This window comes from Saimiri boliviensis, chromosome 12, assembly GCF_048565385.1.
Source record: "Saimiri boliviensis isolate mSaiBol1 chromosome 12, mSaiBol1.pri, whole genome shotgun sequence".
Classification (NCBI taxonomy): domain Eukaryota; kingdom Metazoa; phylum Chordata; class Mammalia; order Primates; family Cebidae; genus Saimiri; species Saimiri boliviensis.
Genome location: NC_133460.1, coordinates 79,041,871 through 79,060,579, shown reverse-complemented (window position 1 = coordinate 79,060,579; position 18,709 = coordinate 79,041,871). Strand labels below are relative to the sequence as shown.

At 40.7% G+C, this 18,709-nt stretch overlaps 1 protein-coding gene across 4 annotated transcripts in view; it reads right to left on the bottom strand.

The window, feature by feature from the left end:
* PLCE1 (phospholipase C epsilon 1) overlaps positions 1 to 18,709 on the bottom strand; it is a 299,887-nt gene that overhangs the window by 72,563 nt on the left and 208,615 nt on the right. For all 4 annotated transcript variants that reach the window (XM_074382600.1, XM_074382601.1, XM_074382602.1 and 1 more), the window contains exons 6-7: positions 16,728 to 16,933; positions 6,313 to 6,988 (exon numbers count right to left, since the gene is read on the bottom strand). In XM_074382600.1, coding sequence (XP_074238701.1) covers positions 6,313 to 6,988; positions 16,728 to 16,933 — 882 coding nt within the window. The remainder of the gene's footprint in view (positions 1 to 6,312; positions 6,989 to 16,727; positions 16,934 to 18,709) is intronic.

Here is an 18,709-nt window from a genome sequence, read left to right as displayed (position 1 = left end):
CAAAGCAGTGTGGGGTGTCACCTCACCCGGGAAGTGTAAGAGGCCTGAGAACTCCCTCTTCTAGCCAAGTGAAGCCATTAGGGACTTATACTGACACCCCAGCACTCTGGATAAGATACTGTGCTTTTCCCACAGTCTTCACAACCTGTAGACCAGGAGATTCCCTTCGGTGCCTACAACACCAGTGCCCCAGGTTTCCAGCACAAACCTGGTCGGCCGTTTTAGCCACGACATTTTTTTTTCTCTCATAACCCACTGGTACCTAGAACAGCAGTGAGACAGAACCGCTCATTCCCCTAAAAAAGTGGGCTGAAGCCAGGGAGCCAAGTGATCTGGCTTGGCAGGTCTTACCCCCATGAAGACCAGAAAGCTAAGATCCACTGGCTTGAAATTCTTGCAGCCAGCACAGCAGTCTGACCTCAACCTGGAAGGTTTGAGTTTGGTGGGGGGAGGGGTGTCTCCCATTGCTGAGGCTTGGGTAGGCGGTTTTAACCTTGCCTGTGTAAGCAGTCACTGGCCAAGTTTACACAGCAATTGGGTAGAGCCCATGGCAGCTCAGCAAGGCCTCTGCCAGCAGACTGTCACTAGACTTCCTTCTTGCTAAGCAGGGTATCTCTTTAAAAAGGCAGCAGCCTGTCAGGGACTTATAAATAAGTCCAGGATCAGACAGGTTCACAGCCAAATTCTACCAGAGGTACAAAGAGCAGCTGGTACCATTCCTTCTGAAACTATTCCAAACAATAGAAAAAGAGGGTCTCCTCCCTAACTCATTTTATGAGACCAAAATCATCCTGATACCAAAACCTGGCAGAGACACAACCAAAAAAGAAAATTTCAGGCCAATATCCGTGATGAACACTGATGCAAAAATCCTCAATAAAATACTGGCAAACTGAATCCAACAGCACATCAAAAAGTTTATTCATCATGATCAAGTTGGCTTCATCTCTGGTTGATGAAGCAAGGCTGGTTCAACATATGCAAATCTATAAACGTAATCCATCACATAAACAGAACCAAAGACAAAAACCACATGATTATCTCAATTGATGGAGAGAAGGCCTTCAACGAAATTCAACAGCTCTTTATGCTAAAAACTCTCAAAAAACTTGGTATTGATGGAATGTATCTCAAAATAAGAGCTATTTATGACAAACACACAGCCAATATCCTACTGAATGGGCAAAACCAGAAGCATTCACTCTGAAAACAGGCACAAGACAAGGATACCCTCTCTCACCACTCCTATTCAACATAGTATTAGAAGTTCTGGCCGGGGGAACCAGGCAAGAAAAAGAAATAAAGCGTATTCAGTTAGGAAAGGAGGAAGTCAAATTGTCTCTATTTGCAGATGACATGATTGTATATTTAGAAGACCCCATTGTCTCAGCCCAAAATCTTCTTAAGCTGATAAGCAACTTCAGCAAAGTCTCAGGAAACAAAATCATGTGCAAAAATCACAAGCATTTCTATACACCAATAACAGACAGAGAGCCAAATCATGAGTGAACTCCCATTCACAATTGCCACAAAAATAAAATACCTAGGAATACAACAAGGATGTGAAGGGCCTCTTCAAGGAGAACTACAAACCACTTCTCAAGGAAATAAGAGGGGACACAACAGATGCAAAAACATTTCATGCTTATGGTTAGGAAAAATCAATACTGTGAAAACGGCCATACTGCCCAAGTAATTTATAGATTCAATGCTATCCCCATCAAACTACCACGGACTTTCTTCACAGAACTGAAAAAAAAAAACACCTTAAACTTCATATGGAACCAAAAAAGAGCCCACATAGCCAAGACACTCCTAAGCAAAAACAAAATGAAACAAAACAAACAAACAAACAAAAAGCTGGAGGCATCATGCTACCTGATTTCAAACTAGATTACCAGCCTACAGTAATCAAAAGAGCATGGTGCCAGTACCAAAAAGAGATAAACCAATGGAACAGAACAGAGGCCTCAGAAATAATGCCACATATTTACAACCATCTGATTTTGACAAATCTGACAAAAACAAGCAATGGGGAAAGGATTCAAAGGATTCCCTGTTTAATAAAAGGGGGTGGGAAAACTGGCTAGCTATATGCAGAAAGCTGAAACTAGATCCCTTCCTTACACCTTATACAAAAATTAACTCCAGATGGATTAAAGATTTAAACATAAAACCTAACATCATAAAACCCTAGAAGAAAACCTAGGCAATACCATTCAGGACACAGAGATAGGCAAGGACTTCATGACTAAAACACCAAATGCAATGGCAACGAAAGCCAAAGAAGACAAATGGGATCTAATTAAAGAGCTTCTGTACAGCAAAAGAAACTATCATTAGAGTGAACCAGCAACCAAGAGAATGGGAAAAACTTTTTGCAATCTACTCATCTGACAAAGAGCTAATATCCAGAATCTACAAAGAACTTAAACAAATTTACAGGAAAAAAACCAATCCCACCAAAAAGTGGGTGAAGGACATGAACAGACACTTCTCAAAAGAAGACATTTATGCAGCCAACAAACATGAAAAAATGTTCATCATCACTGGTCATTAGAGAAATGCAAATCAACACTACAGTGAGATACCATCTCATGCCAGTTAGAATGGTAATCATTAAAAAATCAGGAGACAACAGATGCTTGAGAGGATGTGGAGAAATAGGAATGCTTTTACACTATTGGTGGGAGTACAAATTAGTTCAACCATTATGGAAGATAGAATGGTGATTCCTCAAGGATCTAGAAATAGAAATACCATTTGGTCCAGCGATCCCAATACTTGGTATATATCCAAAGGATTATAAATCATTCTATTATAAAGACACATGCACACACATTTATTGTGGCACTGTTCACAATAGCAAAGATGTGTAACCAACCCAAATGTTCATAGATTGGATAAAGAAAATGTGGCACATATACACCATGGAATACTATGCAGCCATAAAAAAGATGAGTTCACATCCTTTGCAAGGACATGGATAAAGCTTGTGTCAGTTTGCCAAGTATGAAACCATCATTCTCAGCAAACTGTCCCAAGAACTGAAAACCAAAGACTGCATGTTATGATTCATAAGTGGGTGCTGAACAGTGAGAACACATAGACAAAGGGAGGGGAACCTCACACACCAGGGCCTGTCGGGGTCGGGGGTTAGAGGAGGGATAGTATTAGGAGAAATACCTAATGTAGATGATGGGGTGATGGATGCAGCAAACCATCATGGCACGTATATACCTATGTCTAACAAACCTGCACATTCTGCACATGTACCCCAGAACTTAAAGTATAATTAAAAAAAAAAAAAAGAAAGTAACTTCACTTACATTTACTACATAAAAAATTCTAAGGTCAGACAGATTATTTTCTATATAAGCACTTCCTAAACAAGTGATTTAAAAATGCTCTTATAGAGCTGTTAATAGAAGTTTGGAAAAACCCAAACAGTTTTTCACAAAATTTTTAGCTTATAGATAAATTTAAATGTTTAAATGTATTTTTTTTTTAACTTTAGGGCATCTGAGAAAATTTAATTTTCTAACAGGTATTATAAATCACCAAGAGAGCATTTAACATTAACAAAAGATTTGACCTTTTGTTCTCCGAGTACTAAGTTAGCATCTTTTTGGTAATCTCCGAGTCAATTTGGGAACTGGGTTATATGATGAGAAAAGGATCAGTCCATTGGTCTTTCCCACTTTTTTCTCTTGAAAGAAATCTTGAGTGTCTGTTTCTAAGGCACATTGCCTGACTTCATAAATGGTTCATGTAGAGGGAGCAATGTCGAGAAAGAATGTCACCTATATTTCAGAAGTGGTTGAGGAATATGAGCTGTTTCGCCTTTACACTGCAATATCTTGGTTCTGTGCAGCAGTGGCAGGGGAGGGTGGAGCTGTGTTTGCAGCTGGACAGTATTGAGTCTTCTCTAGGTCCCTTCTGTCTCTGTTCCAGCAGCAACTCTTACCTCTTCATCTGCTGTTCATGGTCTCAGCTGGTGCCTCCTTCAATAAAAGCTGAAGAGTGCTAGGGTAAATGGGAAACCAAGTGCCTCTTATGTATTAATTCAGTTACCTATGCTATAAGCTTGAGAAGGAGACACGTGGAACAACTAAACCACACAGACTTTGTGACGGGGATTGTAATTGAGCTCAAACACTGGTGTATGTCCATGTGTGGATTTTCCTGATTCTAGAAGGCTGAGGAATAATCATCATTAAAAACTGACATTCACAATAGCTCCTGAAGACTTTTTTTTTTTTTTTTTTCTAGCTGAGTACACTGAAAACTCCCTGTGGAGTACAAAGGAAGCAGGTCTTTCCCTCCCTCTCTCCCTCCCTACCTCCTTTCTTCCTTCGAGACAGAGTTTCTCTCTGTCACCTAGGCTACAGTGCAATGGCACGATCTTGGCTCACTGCAACCTCCACCTCCTAGGCTCAAACAATTCTCCTGCCTTAGCCTCCCGAATACTTGGGAGTACAGGAGCCTGCCTAATTTTTTTGTATTTTTAGTAGAGGTTGGGGTTTGCCATGTTGGCCAGGCTGGTCTCTAACTCCTGACCTCAGGTGATCCACCCACCTCCGCCTCCCAAAGTGCGGGATTACAGGTGTGAGCCAGAGCAAGGTGTTTTGTTTTCCATTTTAGGAAAGTTAAAACTGTCTTTGTGCTGTGTGACATTAGGATAATTGTGTACACAGGCCTATCTGCTTATTATTAATCAATTAATCAGGTTAGTCACTCAGGATATTGTCTTTACTCATAGTCATGTCATGGGTGTGGGGAAAGAACAAAGAAGGGGCATTACTTGTGCCTTGTCCAACTTCCCAGGGTGACAAATGTTTTTAATTGTCAGAAACATATTAGAACTGTGAAAAGTACATGAAATCAGCCATTTGAGTAGTTCAAGTACTAGTTCTACTTGTTCTATGACAATAATACAGAAGATATTTCTTTTTGCCATGAAGATAGAAAAGCATAGCAAAGAAGAACTGAATACTTTGATACAACTCATTTAGCAATGACACTTCAAGTGTCACCTGGCTGCAGAATTTAAGACTCAATTTCCAAGCAATCTGTACCCTCTTTCCCCCAAAGGATGCTACTCTGGTTATGCCCGTGTCTCTTCTATCTCATTCAGCCCAGCCCTGCTGCCACCCTAAAACTATTGTGTTAGAGTACTTGATAACGTAGGGTTAATGAAAGACGAACTCACTCAATGTAAGCAGCTGACCATGGAAAACCTGCCCAATAAGGGCTGCTGTCACTACAAACCTAGTGAGGAAGAACTCCACATAAGAATGATCCCACATTTGGGAAAGCTTTTCTCAACCTTAAAGAAATTAACCCCTAACCTCTACAATTAGGCAGGAATATGCAGTAAATTAAAAAACTCTCCAAAAGTTACATAGCATGTTAAGAAATGATCCAGGATTTCAGTTTCAGTAGGGATGGCTTTCTATATATCAGCTAGTCACTAATTATAAAAATATTCAGATAACAATGATTTCCACTGAACCTTAAGTGAAAATGCTTAAATTAACTGGTTTCTTTGCAGATGTGAGAACTACCATGACATTAGTCACTATTTTTATGTAATACATAAAAATAATACAAAATACAAATAGTGACCAGGGTCATTGTAGTTCTCATATCTGCAAGGAAATCAATTAACAGAAGCATTTTCACTTACTGTAAAAACTAAGTAAAATGTATTTCACACAAAATACAAATAGGACCTCCTATGAGTGCAGACACTATTCTTTATACATATGAATTATACTATGGCTTTACACATATTAACTCATTTTTTTTTTTTTTCTGTGACAGAGTCTCATTCTGTCGCCCAGGGTGGAATGCAGTGGTGCAATCTTGGCTTACTGCAACCTCTGCCTCCCGGTTTCCAACAATTCTCCTGCTTCAATCTACTGAGTAGCTAGGATTATAGGCATGTACCATCATGCCCAGCACATTTTTGTAATTTTAGTAGAGATGGAGTTTCATCATGTTGGCCAGGCTGGTCTTAAACTCCTGACCTCAGGTGATCTGCCCATCTTGGCCTCCCAAAGTGCTGGGATTATAGGCGTGAGCCACTGCCTCAGTTAATTCTCACAGCCACCTCTGAAGCAGGTACTGTTATCATTTCCATTTTATAGAAAAGGGGATTAGGGTACCAAGAGGTTAAGTAAAAGCTGCCCAAGGTCACTACAGGTAGTAACCGGCAGAGCTAGGAGCACAAACCTGGTGGTCTGGTTGCCAAGTGTGTGCTCTAGAGTATTATGCTACTGAGGAAAGATGGGCGGCTACGCCCCTTACCTGATAGAGGCTGACGTACTGCTTCCGCAGCCACTGCTGTCTTTGGTCAGGGAATTTCCTCATCTTTCTCACAGCTCTAGTGAGTTCCAACAATCCGCTGAAGAGCATTTTAGCTGTGTGCTTTGGTGCCATGAAGTGCAATAATCTATTGTCTGTGGTCTGAAGCCCATAGAGCAGTGTCACGCCAGTCTCTGACAGAAACATGTTACCCAGTTTGTTCTGAACACACACAGTGTGTATATCAATGCCAGGGTGGCCCATGTATACAGCCTTCACTGCAAAAAGATCCAAGACCCCTTCTGTCAGGCCACTTAACCCAGCATTGCCCAGGAGTGGGAATTTTCCAGGCTCAGCTGTGTTATTAAGTACGCCAAGTTTTGCTTTAGTGCTGGCTAGGGAGGCAGTTGTGGGCTTTACCCAGGTCAAGGTGCTGTTGTCGGGCTGAAGCTGGAGGAAGCAGCGAGCAGAGAGGTGTGTGTCCTGGTCGTAGTGGATGACCGTGGCCCCCTGCAGCAGGAACTGGTGCACGTCGGCTTGGATGGACAGCACGTACCATGGGATGAGCTCCGTCCCATGGTCGAAGGCCTTCTGTGAGTCCTCTGAACCATGAGAGTCATATTCTTTGGATTGCTCAAAGATGTCACTGTCTGAATCCAACAAATCTCCAATTATAAACCTGAAGAAAAGAGACACCTATTTGGTTTGTCTTATAACTAAAAGTGAGAACGACGCAAAGCCATTTTCACTGACATTGGACTTTATTTTTCATCTCACTGTGAATTCAAATTAGCATAGGAAATACAAAATACTAAATAGCACACAGTAACTTTTAATAACTGAGGCTGGGTGTGGTGGCTCATGCCTGCAATCCCAGCACTTTGGGCAGCTCAGGAGGGTGGAACACTTGAGGCCAGAAGTTCAAGACCAGCCTGGCCAACAGCGTGAAACCCCATCTCTACTAAAAATACAAAAATCAGCCAGGCATGGTGGCGTATGCCTGTAGTCCCAGCTACCTGAGAGGCTGAGGCAGGAGAATTGCATGAACCTGGGAGGTAGAGGTTGCAGTGAGCCGAGATTGTGCCATTGCACTCCAGTCTGAGCTACAGAGTGAGACGCCATCTCAAAAAAGGAAAATTTGAGTAACTTTTTATAACTGTATTATAATATTCTTTATAACTATATTATCTTTAGCAAGGTATCTGACCATAAGCATAAGAAAGCAACTACTAGATGACTTACTGTATTTTTATTCTTAACAATAATAATCTTCATTATATATTAGTTTTCCTGCTTGTGTCAGGAACTGTGTTCAATACTTTATGCATGTTTTTATACTAAATCCAGTATATGTGCAAGATAAGTTTTATTATTCTTTTTCTACCTATGAGGAAACTGAGATTCAGAAAGGGCAAGTAATTTGCTCGAGGTAATTCATCTCAGAAGAGGCCAAGCCAAGGTGAGATTTTGATCTAACTTTATAGCCTGGGATCTTCATTGTTAGGCTTGTTTGCCTTCAATTAAATCATAAACAAAAGTCATGATCTGAATATACTGGGGCTAAAATAGGAAAAAACAAGACTTAATAGGCTGGCTTGAGACGTGTCTCTGTTAAAAATAAAATACAATTAGTTCAAAGGTACTCCTTGGAAAGTAGGAAGATTTCTTGAGCCCAGAAGTTTGAGTCCAGACTGGGCAACATGGTGAAAACCCATCTCTACAAAAAATACAAATGTTAGATGAATATGGTGGCATGCCTATAGTCCCAGCTATTCAAGAAGCTCAGGTGAGAGGATTGTCAGAGCCCAGGAGGTGGAGTCTACACTGAGCTAAGATGGCACCGTTGCACTCCAGCTTGGGCAACAGAGCAAGACCTTGTCTCAAAAAATAAAAAATAAATAAAAAATTAAAAGGACATTCCTTGGAAAATATGGTAATGGTGGCCAGATAAGCAAGACAGTTTTCCTGGACTCAGCCTTAGATTTTTTACTCTCTGTGTGCGTGTGTGTAGGTGTACACAGAAATAGCTAGTCTGCATAGAAAATTTAGCACGTTCCCTCCACTGAATCAGGAATCTGGATTATTTGAGCCAGGAGGATCAGGGAGCAGGGAAGGCAAGGGATTGCTTCTTTTCTACATGGCCACCTTGGCAGAAACCTGCCCAAGAGTCTCATTCTTTACAAAGCATAAGAAATTGTAAGGTAAAGGTCTCTGCTGTTTGGTACACAGACATTACTAGCAAAGTGGTGGGTAAAATTGTGAAGGAGCTGGTGTATAGGCTGTTCCATATGTCTCTGGGAAAGACGACTCTCATGCTCAGGAGACACTTGGGCCACCTACTCCCTCTTGATGAGGCAACGACAGACAGTAGCATGGAGCTTGGTGATGCTCCTCAGTTTAGACTGGCCCCTGAATAAGATTATCATTCTGGCTTTCAAACAGCAGGTCCTACCTCCTTGCCCCACATAGCGGATATTCTTTCTTAAAAAAAGAAATATTGAATTTTAGTGTCTCACAAATCTGATGGTCAGAAAATCCATTTCAGTGCCCCATACCAGAAACAGCCAAAAGTCCAGCAACAATAAAGTTGATTTTGTATCTAAATACATAGAATTTGGTGTATTCATGCAATGTAATTCTGTACAGCAACGAAAATGAGTAAGCAACAACTACATAGAACACCACAAAGTTTAAGCAAAATACACAAGAATGCATATGGCATGTATTTGTGACACAGAAATACATACATTTAAGTAAATGTCAGTTTCAAAACCAGGCAAAACTATAATGTACTATTTAGGAATGCATATTGGTAGAAAAACTCCAAAGAAAAACAGGATGTTTTAAAACTTGTAATAGTTTTTTCTAGGGGAAAGCTGGTAACATAATTGGGAAGGGAAATAAGAAGTTTAGAGATGGTGGCAATATTCTAACCCTGGGTGCTAGTTATAGTCCTTCACTTGATGATTATTCAAATATATTTTCTGATAAATGGTTTATTTTAGAATAGTTTTAGATTTATAGAAAATTGCAAAGACAGTATACCTTACACAAAGTTTTCCCTATTAATATCTTACATTAGTCTGATATATGTGTCATAATTCATGAACAAATCCTAACACATTATTTCTTTTTTTTTTTTTTTCTTTTTTTTTTTTATTGCATTTTAGGTTTTGGGGTACATGTGATGAACATGCAAGATTGTTGCATAGGTACACACATGGCAGTGTGCTTTGCTGCCTTCCGTCCCCTCACCTGTATCTGTCATTTCTCCCCATGCTATCTCTTCCCACCTCCCCACCCCCCGCCCCTCCCCCATTTCCCCCCAACAGACCCCAGTGTGTAGTGCTCCCCTCCCTGTGTCCATGTGTTCTCATTGTTCAACACCCGCCTATGAGCGAGAATATACGGTGTTTGATTTTCTGCTCTTGCTAACACATTATTTCTAAGGGTCATAGTTTATTCAGATTTTCTTAGTTTTTACCTAGTGTCCTTTTTCTCTTCCAGGATCTCCCATTACATTTACTTGTGAGGTTTCTTTAGGCTCCTCTTGACTATGACAGTTTCTCCTTGTTTTAGTTGCTCTTGACAGTTTGGAGGAGTACTGCTCACATATTTTGCGGAAGGTGCCTCAATTAGGATTTGCCTGATACTTTTCCCGTAAGTAGATGCAGGTTATGGATTTGGGGAAGGAAGACCATAGAGGTAAAGTGTAATTCTTATCACATCATACTGAGGGAACCCACTACCAACATGACTTCTCCCTGCTGATATTGACATTGATCACCTGGCTGAGGCCCTGTGTGTCATGTGCCGCTGTATAGTTACTATTATTACTTTTAACTCCTTTTCATACTCTACTCTTTGGAAAAAAGTCACCATGCCCAGGTCACTCTTAAGGAGTGAGAAGTTATGTTGCACCTCCTTGAGGATGAAGAGTCTACTTATTTGAAATTCTTTTGCACAAAAGATGTATCTCTTCTCCCCCATTTGTTAATTTATTGTTTACACATATCATTTACTTTTGTATGAGCTCATGAATATTAATACTTTGGGTGATTTATAACATGATGCCACTTTAATTATTTTGTTGCTGTGGCCATTGGGAGCTCTTCCTGTTAGCTCTTGTATTCTTTTCACATATTCCCATCACCGTGTGTGTTTTCTTTTGAGCACTTCCTTACTACAACAAGATGCTCCAGGCTCATCTTGTGTGTTTTCTGTCCCAGTCCTAGAATCAGCCATTCTAGGAGAAACCTTGCCTCCCTTTATGAGAAACCAAGATCTGGCCTGGCACAGTGGCTCACACCTGTAATCCCAGCACTTTGGGAGGCCAAGACAGGTGGATCTCTTGAGGCCAGAAGTTCAAGACTAGCCTAGCCAACGTGGTAAAACCCCATCTCTATTAAAAATACAACAATTAGTTGGCATGGTGGCGGGTGCCTGTAATCCCAGCTACTTGGGAGGCTGAGGCACAAAAATTGTTAGAACCTGGGAGGCTGAGGTTGCAGTGAGCTGGCATTGTGCCGCTGCATTCTGGCCTGGGCAACAGAACAAGGCTTTTTCTCAAAAAAAAAAAAAATCATCAAGATATGGGATTACATATTTTATGCTCTTTTCCCAATGGTATTTCATAATAAAAAGTGAAAAAAAAAATCGTTTCTGTTGTATTTAGCTCCATCCTTCTGGAAACTGCTCTCGGTAACACTGGAAAACAAAAACTTACGTCCTCTTATACAACAGCTTCATATACACCTGCTGCAGTCACCCTGGGTTTAATGTTAAATGTCACCTGTTTGCTGTGTGACCTACCTCATCAAAACACTCAACCTCTCTGGGTCTATTAATTGGCAAAAAGACAGTGCTCATCTCACAGAAGGATGATGAAGATCAAATAAGGTAACAATTGGAAAGCACTCAGCACAGCGCCTGGCTAGGTAAAGTACACTCATTAAACACAGGAAGACCAAGGTTTCATTCCTTGCACTTTTCCTTTCCTGCTTCCTCTTCTCTAGGCTACCTCAGCCCAGCTGCTCCTCTAGAGGGGCTTTCTTCTGGGGCCATTTCCACATTCTCCATGTCCTACTACTTGTTGTTTTAAGAGCAAAAGGATTCAATTGGTGAGTATTAGTACTTAGTAAAATACAACATGTAAATTTGGACACAGAACTTCTGATTTTAATTTAGCAAGATAAATGGTGTTTTCCATATTCCTTTTAAGTTCTGAGTTAAGTCAAGCATGTTCCAGTGAAAAATCACAAGCATTTTAAAAAATAGTGTCTGGAAAGAAAAATCGTAAGGCTTTTCTGGAACCTGTTTCTGCAGCTCAGAGATGATGTAAGCTGGGAGAGAGGGGATGCCATGTTTCTTGGCTTCAGTTTTTATTTCATAATGCAAAAAGAACTAACGTCAGCTGGTAATAATTCCATTAAAAAGCAATCTTCCAGAGACTAATGCTCAAAATAAAATTGACAATTGTTTGTAATGAAATAAGTTCATTTCGAGCAGGAAGCTAGTAGCTTTTGTCTATTCGATGACATAGTGAATGTTATGCAATTTTGTGCCTGATTCTCTTAGAAGATAATTTCCTGTAAGTTTACAAGAACGGATAACGTGGAATGTTAAGAGTCATTTAGGAACTAAATAATGTTAACCAAAGATTGAAGATGTGGTTTATCAGCAAAAAACCTACCTTGTCAAACTTAGGTTGTATGTCTTAAGGAGAGGACCAAGGAGTAAAAATAGAAGAAAGGTTTTTATCCTACTCCTAAAGGGCTTCCACGTATCCTTCAGTTAGAAACCATAAATAGACAGACTTGTCTAATTTCCCTGATAAAAATTTTATATTGGATAATCAACAGGTATTTGTTAACCTGATTAAATATTTTCTTTGTAAGGGTTCGTTTGCCTCCTGCAAATTTAACAGAATCTCTTGAACATGAATCACCAAGTGATAAACAAGACTAAATTAAAAATTTTTAAGATAGAAGTAAATCTATGTCCTTTCCAAAGGACTTGCTACAGCTGTTATCTCTCATAAAATCTTGTGTTTTTAATGCTCTCTTCTGGAAAATTCTTGCTTTTAATTAACCTAGCACCCTCCTTAACTATAAGCATTCTCCGATTATATCAGAGCAGTTTGTTGGTTTTGGAACCAGCCTGCCTGAATTCAAATTCTGGCCCTGCTGGTTGTGAGAATAAAATGGAACTGTTAAGATTAAATCATTTAATATATGGAAAGAATTTAGGGCAGTGTTTGCTTAAACATAGGCTCTCAATAAATATTAGCATCTTAAATAACGCTAACATTATTGCTGTCTGGCTTGCATTTACTAAGTTAGTATCGTAGAACAAAGTCACCAATACAAATGGAGCTTCTCTGTAAAAACGATATCCAAGTTTCAAGTTGGGATTTAAGTGAGAAACAAGCCTAAGGTGAATGTTGTGCAGGCAGTGGGAAAATGGCCTTCTTTGTTGCAAACCACAGAAGCGAAGCAAGATGGGTCTGAGGTGTTGGCCAAAGAAGCAGAAAGAAAGAAAGACAGAATCCCAGGTATTCCCAGCAAAGCCGGGGAGTGAGACTGCAGGAAGGTCTGGGCTGGGCTGAGGCAGCTGGAGCAGATAAAGGGTGTTGTGAGTCGGGGGTTGGTAAGGCTGAGGCCTGTCTGCATCTTTCCCAGGGAAGAATAACTGATTTCCTATCCTTCTGTGATTTGGGGCATCCACATACGAACTTGTGTATGTGCGGTTAATCCTGGTAACTATTATCTTTTCTCAGGTATTTTACTTTCTTATGCTTAGCTTTTTCCCGCCCCGCCATCCCTGTGGGGTTGGATTATCTTCCAGGCATGTCTTTAACGAGGCTACTGGGGTTGAAGGACACAGAAAATAGCTCTTTGAAGTAAGGGAGAGGAGACGACTGAGGGGTACTTCTGACATGGTGACTGCTGCCAAGAGTGTCCACACCCAAGTGCTGGAGCCGCCTGCATTAGTCTGTTTTCACACTCTTATAAGAACTGCCTGAGACTGGGTAACTCACAAAGGAAAGGGGTTTAATTACCTCACAGTTCAGTGTAGATGGGGAGGCCTCAGGAAACTCACAATCACGGTGGATGGCGAAGGGGAAGAAAAGCACCTTCTTCACAAGGTGGCAGAAAGGCGAATGAACACGGGAGGAACTACCACCCACTTATAAAACCCTCAGATCTCACGAGAACTCATTATCATGAGCCCAGCATGGGAGAAACCGCCCCTAGGATTCAATTACCTCCACCTGGTCTCTCCCTTGACACCTGGGGATTATCATTCAAGATGAGATTTTGGTTGCAGGCCCAGCCAAACCCTATCACCCTCAGAGGCTTAACTTGGCATTTTAAGGGTGTGAGGCACACATTAATCACAATAGCCAACATTTATATTGGCACTTAGAAAGTGCTGTGCATTTTTCTTAATTTATATATATCTTTCACATAATCCTCACAAAAACCCTATCAAGTAGTATTGTCATTCCCAGTTTCAGATGACAAAACTGAGGCCTAGTGAGATTCAGCTACCTACCTAGGTGACAGAAATAGTAAGTGGTGGTGTCAAAATTCAGTCCCAGGCAATGTGACTGAAAGGTCTGAGTTCTTAATCAGCTCAAACAGCCTCCGTTCTCGGTTTCTGTCATCATCTATTTATATCTCATTTCTCCAAATGTACAGATCCTTCTTAAGGTGCAGCATGCCAGAGAGGGTCAACAGTATTGAAAATCATGACAATAAGAACTTGCAGCTCCTATATGACTCTATATTCTTCTCTATACACCTTAATACTCCTAATTTCCATTTCCCAGCAATGGTGCCGCATGCTGCTTTTAGGTCTCCATGCCTTTGTTGAACACATACCTTTGTAAAAACATGCACAGCCATAGCTTATTTATTCTTCATGATGACAAATAAAAAAGAATTTATTAATAAGCATTATAATTCATGTGAATGTAAGTGGAATGCTTTCAGAATTCAGATGTTCCTAATCTTCAGGAGTTAGACATAAAAAGAGGCTGAGGGTTAGCCCGTCTACAATCAAAAGAAATGCCTTAAATGTTACAGGACAAAGGATTATCCCCTGTGACTGAACACCTGGTCAGGCTCATGACCCAGCACTACTATTGACTAGTTAGGCAAGTGGTTTCAGCTCACTGGGCACAACTTCTTCATCTGTACAGAAGTTAGACAAGCCTACTTGAAGACCCCATTGACATTTCAAGATTTTCTCAACCTAATTCCCTTCCTGCTGACATCTTGAAGTTTGTTTTTCATTGTTGTAGAGACAGGGTTTCACCATGTTGCCTGGGCTGCTCCTGAACTCCTGGACTCAAGTGATCTGCCTGCCTTGGCCTCCCAAAGGGCTGGGATTCCAGGCATAAGCCATCGCTACCCAGCAAAAGGAAATCTTGAACTTTTTATAATCACTTTTTGAGATTTCTGTGAGTGTTTCTAGTGGTTTTCTGGCAGGAATAGCTGTGAGGTTTGGGAAGAATTATAAGAGCAGCCTGTAGGCGGGGTGAACCAAAGGACCTTGAGATTGTCCCTTCTTTCTTTGCTGTAGTTTTCACAGGGCTAGTGGTTGCCAGGTGAACAGGGGCTGGAGGTTGCTGTTTGTAGAGTCTCTGTTTCAGCCAGATCAACAAAGCATAATTCCTATGGGCTTTTCAATCTGCATATCTTTGGCACACATAACCCTGTGCTCGACATTTTAACACGGGGCTCTGAATCAGCAATGGATTCCCATGTCCCTGCAGATGGCCACAGAAGTCATGCTTGCTGATCTGGTTTCGGTGAATTCTGTTAAACAGTCCCACCACCTATGCTGTGTGTTGAGCTTCCTTTCAGAATAGCAGTCATGAGGTAAGGAAGCTATCACCGGTACTTAGGTACACAAGTTTCAAAGTGAGGATTTCAATATGACTTCACAGGTTTTATAAAAGAAATACTTGCATTTTTGTGTTTTTCTTCCCTTCTAAGAGTGCTTGCAGCAGGGTTTGGAAAATGGGCAGTGGAAGAGGAATATTCTTAGGATGTAGATGATAAAATCATTAGGAAGAAGACAAGAGACTAAGGAGAAAATTAGAAACAAAAATTGATAACAGGTGATGAAATGATGCAAGAAATTTATCACCTGAAGGAACCTCAAGGGAAAGGAAAGGATAGTCTAGGGTCTGAGACTCAGTAAAAGTGGCAGTCCTGAAGGCATTTTAGAAAGGTCAAATGACATATGCACATGCACAAACACACACACAGCCCCAGATGAAGGTTATTGTAAAAAGAGCCATGTGAAATTCATTATTTTATCTTCTCTTATATGATGTATCATAGCCTTGATAGTAGGATTTAAGAAGAAATTTCAGCCAGATCCCAGTATGAGGAAAAGGCATTCTTTTCCCAGACATCTGTTTAATTTTTCTGACAAATATTGTGAAACTTACAATGAATTGTGATTTCCTCTTTCCTTTGACTATTAAGAATCTCAGAACAAAATTTAGTCATTGTGTAGACTATACAGTACACATTTTTGTATGTTGTTTTCTCCTATCCTTATTTTTTTCTTTAATATCCTCAATTATTCATATTTATTCTTATAAGCATCTACAAAATCTTTTGGTGGAAGAAATAGTATATACCTAGATACTGAGAAAGAGAGAGAGAGAGATTAAGAACTTAAATGGCTCTGAGACGCTTCCTCTGCAGATGTGCTTATTTGTAGATGGTCTTCTCTCTATATATAGTTTGCCACTAATGTCAGCAACCTGCTAAGTGAAAAATCTTTGAAGTAATCTCTGAGCAACTGGAAGGAATAAACAATTAAAAATCTGTGGATGCCTTGTGTGTGGAGGGTTAATTTTAACACACCTCACAGAGCAGTGTTTCTCAAAGTGATACCCTTAACTTTCAACTCAGAATCACCCAGAGGTTGGGAAAGCTAAAAATACTGATATCTAGGTATCACCTAGACCTAACTAAATTAGTAGATTTGATTTAAAAATATCTTAATACCCATCCTAGTACCCCACCTAAGAATTACTAAAACCCACTGTTAGAAAACTAGGAAATAAAAGATCACAGCTCTCCTCCTGAAATTTAATGTGTTGACTTCTTAGAAATGACAGGATAGCTCTAGGTTTGTTGTTTTTTTAAAGAGGTAATAGGTGGCAAGAAGTTAAATTATGAGCAGTAATTTTAGAGCAAAGCAGCAAAATAAGAAAGATAAATTCGAATTTGGACTTGGTAAGGTTTGATGATAAAGAAGTGTGGCTTAATGATAAAAGTGGGAGGTTTTGATGAGGTGTCCATCTGAAACTAAGCTGAAGTAGGAAACAACTCATCAGCAGGAAAAAAGAAGACGTGGGCATTCCCCACTTTTTAAAGCGTAAAACTTACTGCCATTGGGTTTTGTCCTTCAAGGAACTTTTCCTGGAGCTGTTCCCCTCACTGGGGCTGTCCTCCTCCTCTGTCTCCAGACTTCGGCTGCAGCTCCGAATGACCTGAAAGATGCTGTTGACAGTGGACTCCTTCTCGGAATTCTTTAAGCCATTTTGTCCCACTCGTTGTAAGAAATTATCTTGTCCACTGTAATCTGCTACAAACTACAGGAAAATATATTGAGAATTTGCTATTGCAACTTAATATGCCTGGACAACCTACTTGGCTAGGGAAATGAAATCATAAAGTAATAAATAATGGCATTTGTGCCTATTTTATGGGAAAGAAAACAAGAGCCTCCAGGAAAAACATTTTTTCATTTCACCACATGAAATATCAAAACTCACCCTTGTTTCCACTGAGACAACTTTAATCCCTCTAGGAATCGACACTCCACTTCACATTTAAAACACCAAAAACAATATTATTTCAGGGCTCCCTAAGGAGAAGATTAGCCACTTTGCAGAGGAAGGGCATGGTTATTTTATCCTTGTAGTGAGAATTGAGAAAAACCATGAGTAAAGTATGCTATTCTATAGAACCAGATAAAATGACTGGGCCTAGGCAAAACACTGAGAAGAGGTGATGTTTTACTTTATTGCTCATGTCCTATAACAACACAGTGGCTTCTTCCTGGCTTTTAAGCTCTTATTGTTTGTACAGTTGATCAGGAAGCTTCTCCCATCAGAGATGAGAGCTATGTCTGGGATAAGAGACGTGGAGCGAGGGGTGTGGCCCGGGAGGCTTCCTTTAAGCTTCTTTTTCCATTTCTTGCCCTTTTATCCCAGCTCATAATCCAGAGAGATGTCGGTGGTGTTGCCTGTACCTGTCAGGGGCTCCTAAGTCTCACTGATATCAGGTGATGCCTTTGCTCCCAGGTGACAAAGAAGACGCTGAAGGTTGAGGAGAGTCTTCCCACTCCCATGGAGAAGGTGTGTGCATGACTCTCTCTCTCTCTCTCTCTCTCTCTCTCTGTGTGTCTTTGTGTGTGTGTGTGTCTTTGTGTGTGTGTGTGTGTGTGTGAAAGGTCAATAGTGGGTTCCAGCATCATGGCAGGAATGATTCTAGATTTAGGTTTGGTCCTGGGTAAAGAACTTCCCAAAATCTCCATAAAGCTTTTTCCATTTAGTCACTTCTTTCATTTTAAAACACCTTAGAGAAAAGTTTCCTTCTCATTTCCCTCCAGTTTGTCAATCCCCTTCTCTCCAATGCCTGATGCCCTGGGTCGAAGCTCACACCATCCCTTCTGCTCTGGGAATCAGGAACAGGAGGCAACCGGCCTGGGAGGAACTAGGCCCCGGGGATCAGGAGCCTGGAGCTTGTCTCTAGATGAGGCTCCAGGCTCCCCAGCATTTTTCCACAAGGGATGGAAAGAAGGCAGTGTTGAATCCCCCTCTTTTTTCTCCCACTGATGTGGAAAACTTAATACGCTCATGGATGTTCTTTATTCCCTGCATCCAGATATTCCCACCCAATAAGAAAAACCTGTCAATCTTTGAAAAAAAATCGTAAAACAACAACCTTTTCAACTTGTACTTACACATTAAGCCTAATACATTAAAATTAACTTCACAGGCCGGGCGTGGTGGCTCATATCTGTAATCCCAGCTCTTTGGGAGGCCGAGGCAGGCGGATCACCGGAGGTCAGGAGTTCAAGACCAGCCTGACCAACATAGTGAAATCCTGTCTCTACTAAAAATACAAAATTAGCCAGGTGTGGTGGTGCATGCCTATAATCCCAGTTACCCAGGAGGCTGAGGCAGGAGAATCGCTTGAACTCGCGAGGCAGAGGTTGCAGTGAGCGGAGATGGTGCCATTGCACTCCAGCCTGGGCAACAAGAGCAAACTCTGTCTCAAAACAAACAAAACAAACAAATAAAAAAACTGACTTCGCAATACTATGCCCCACACAGTGCTAGCTGGCATTCTTTTCTTCAGAA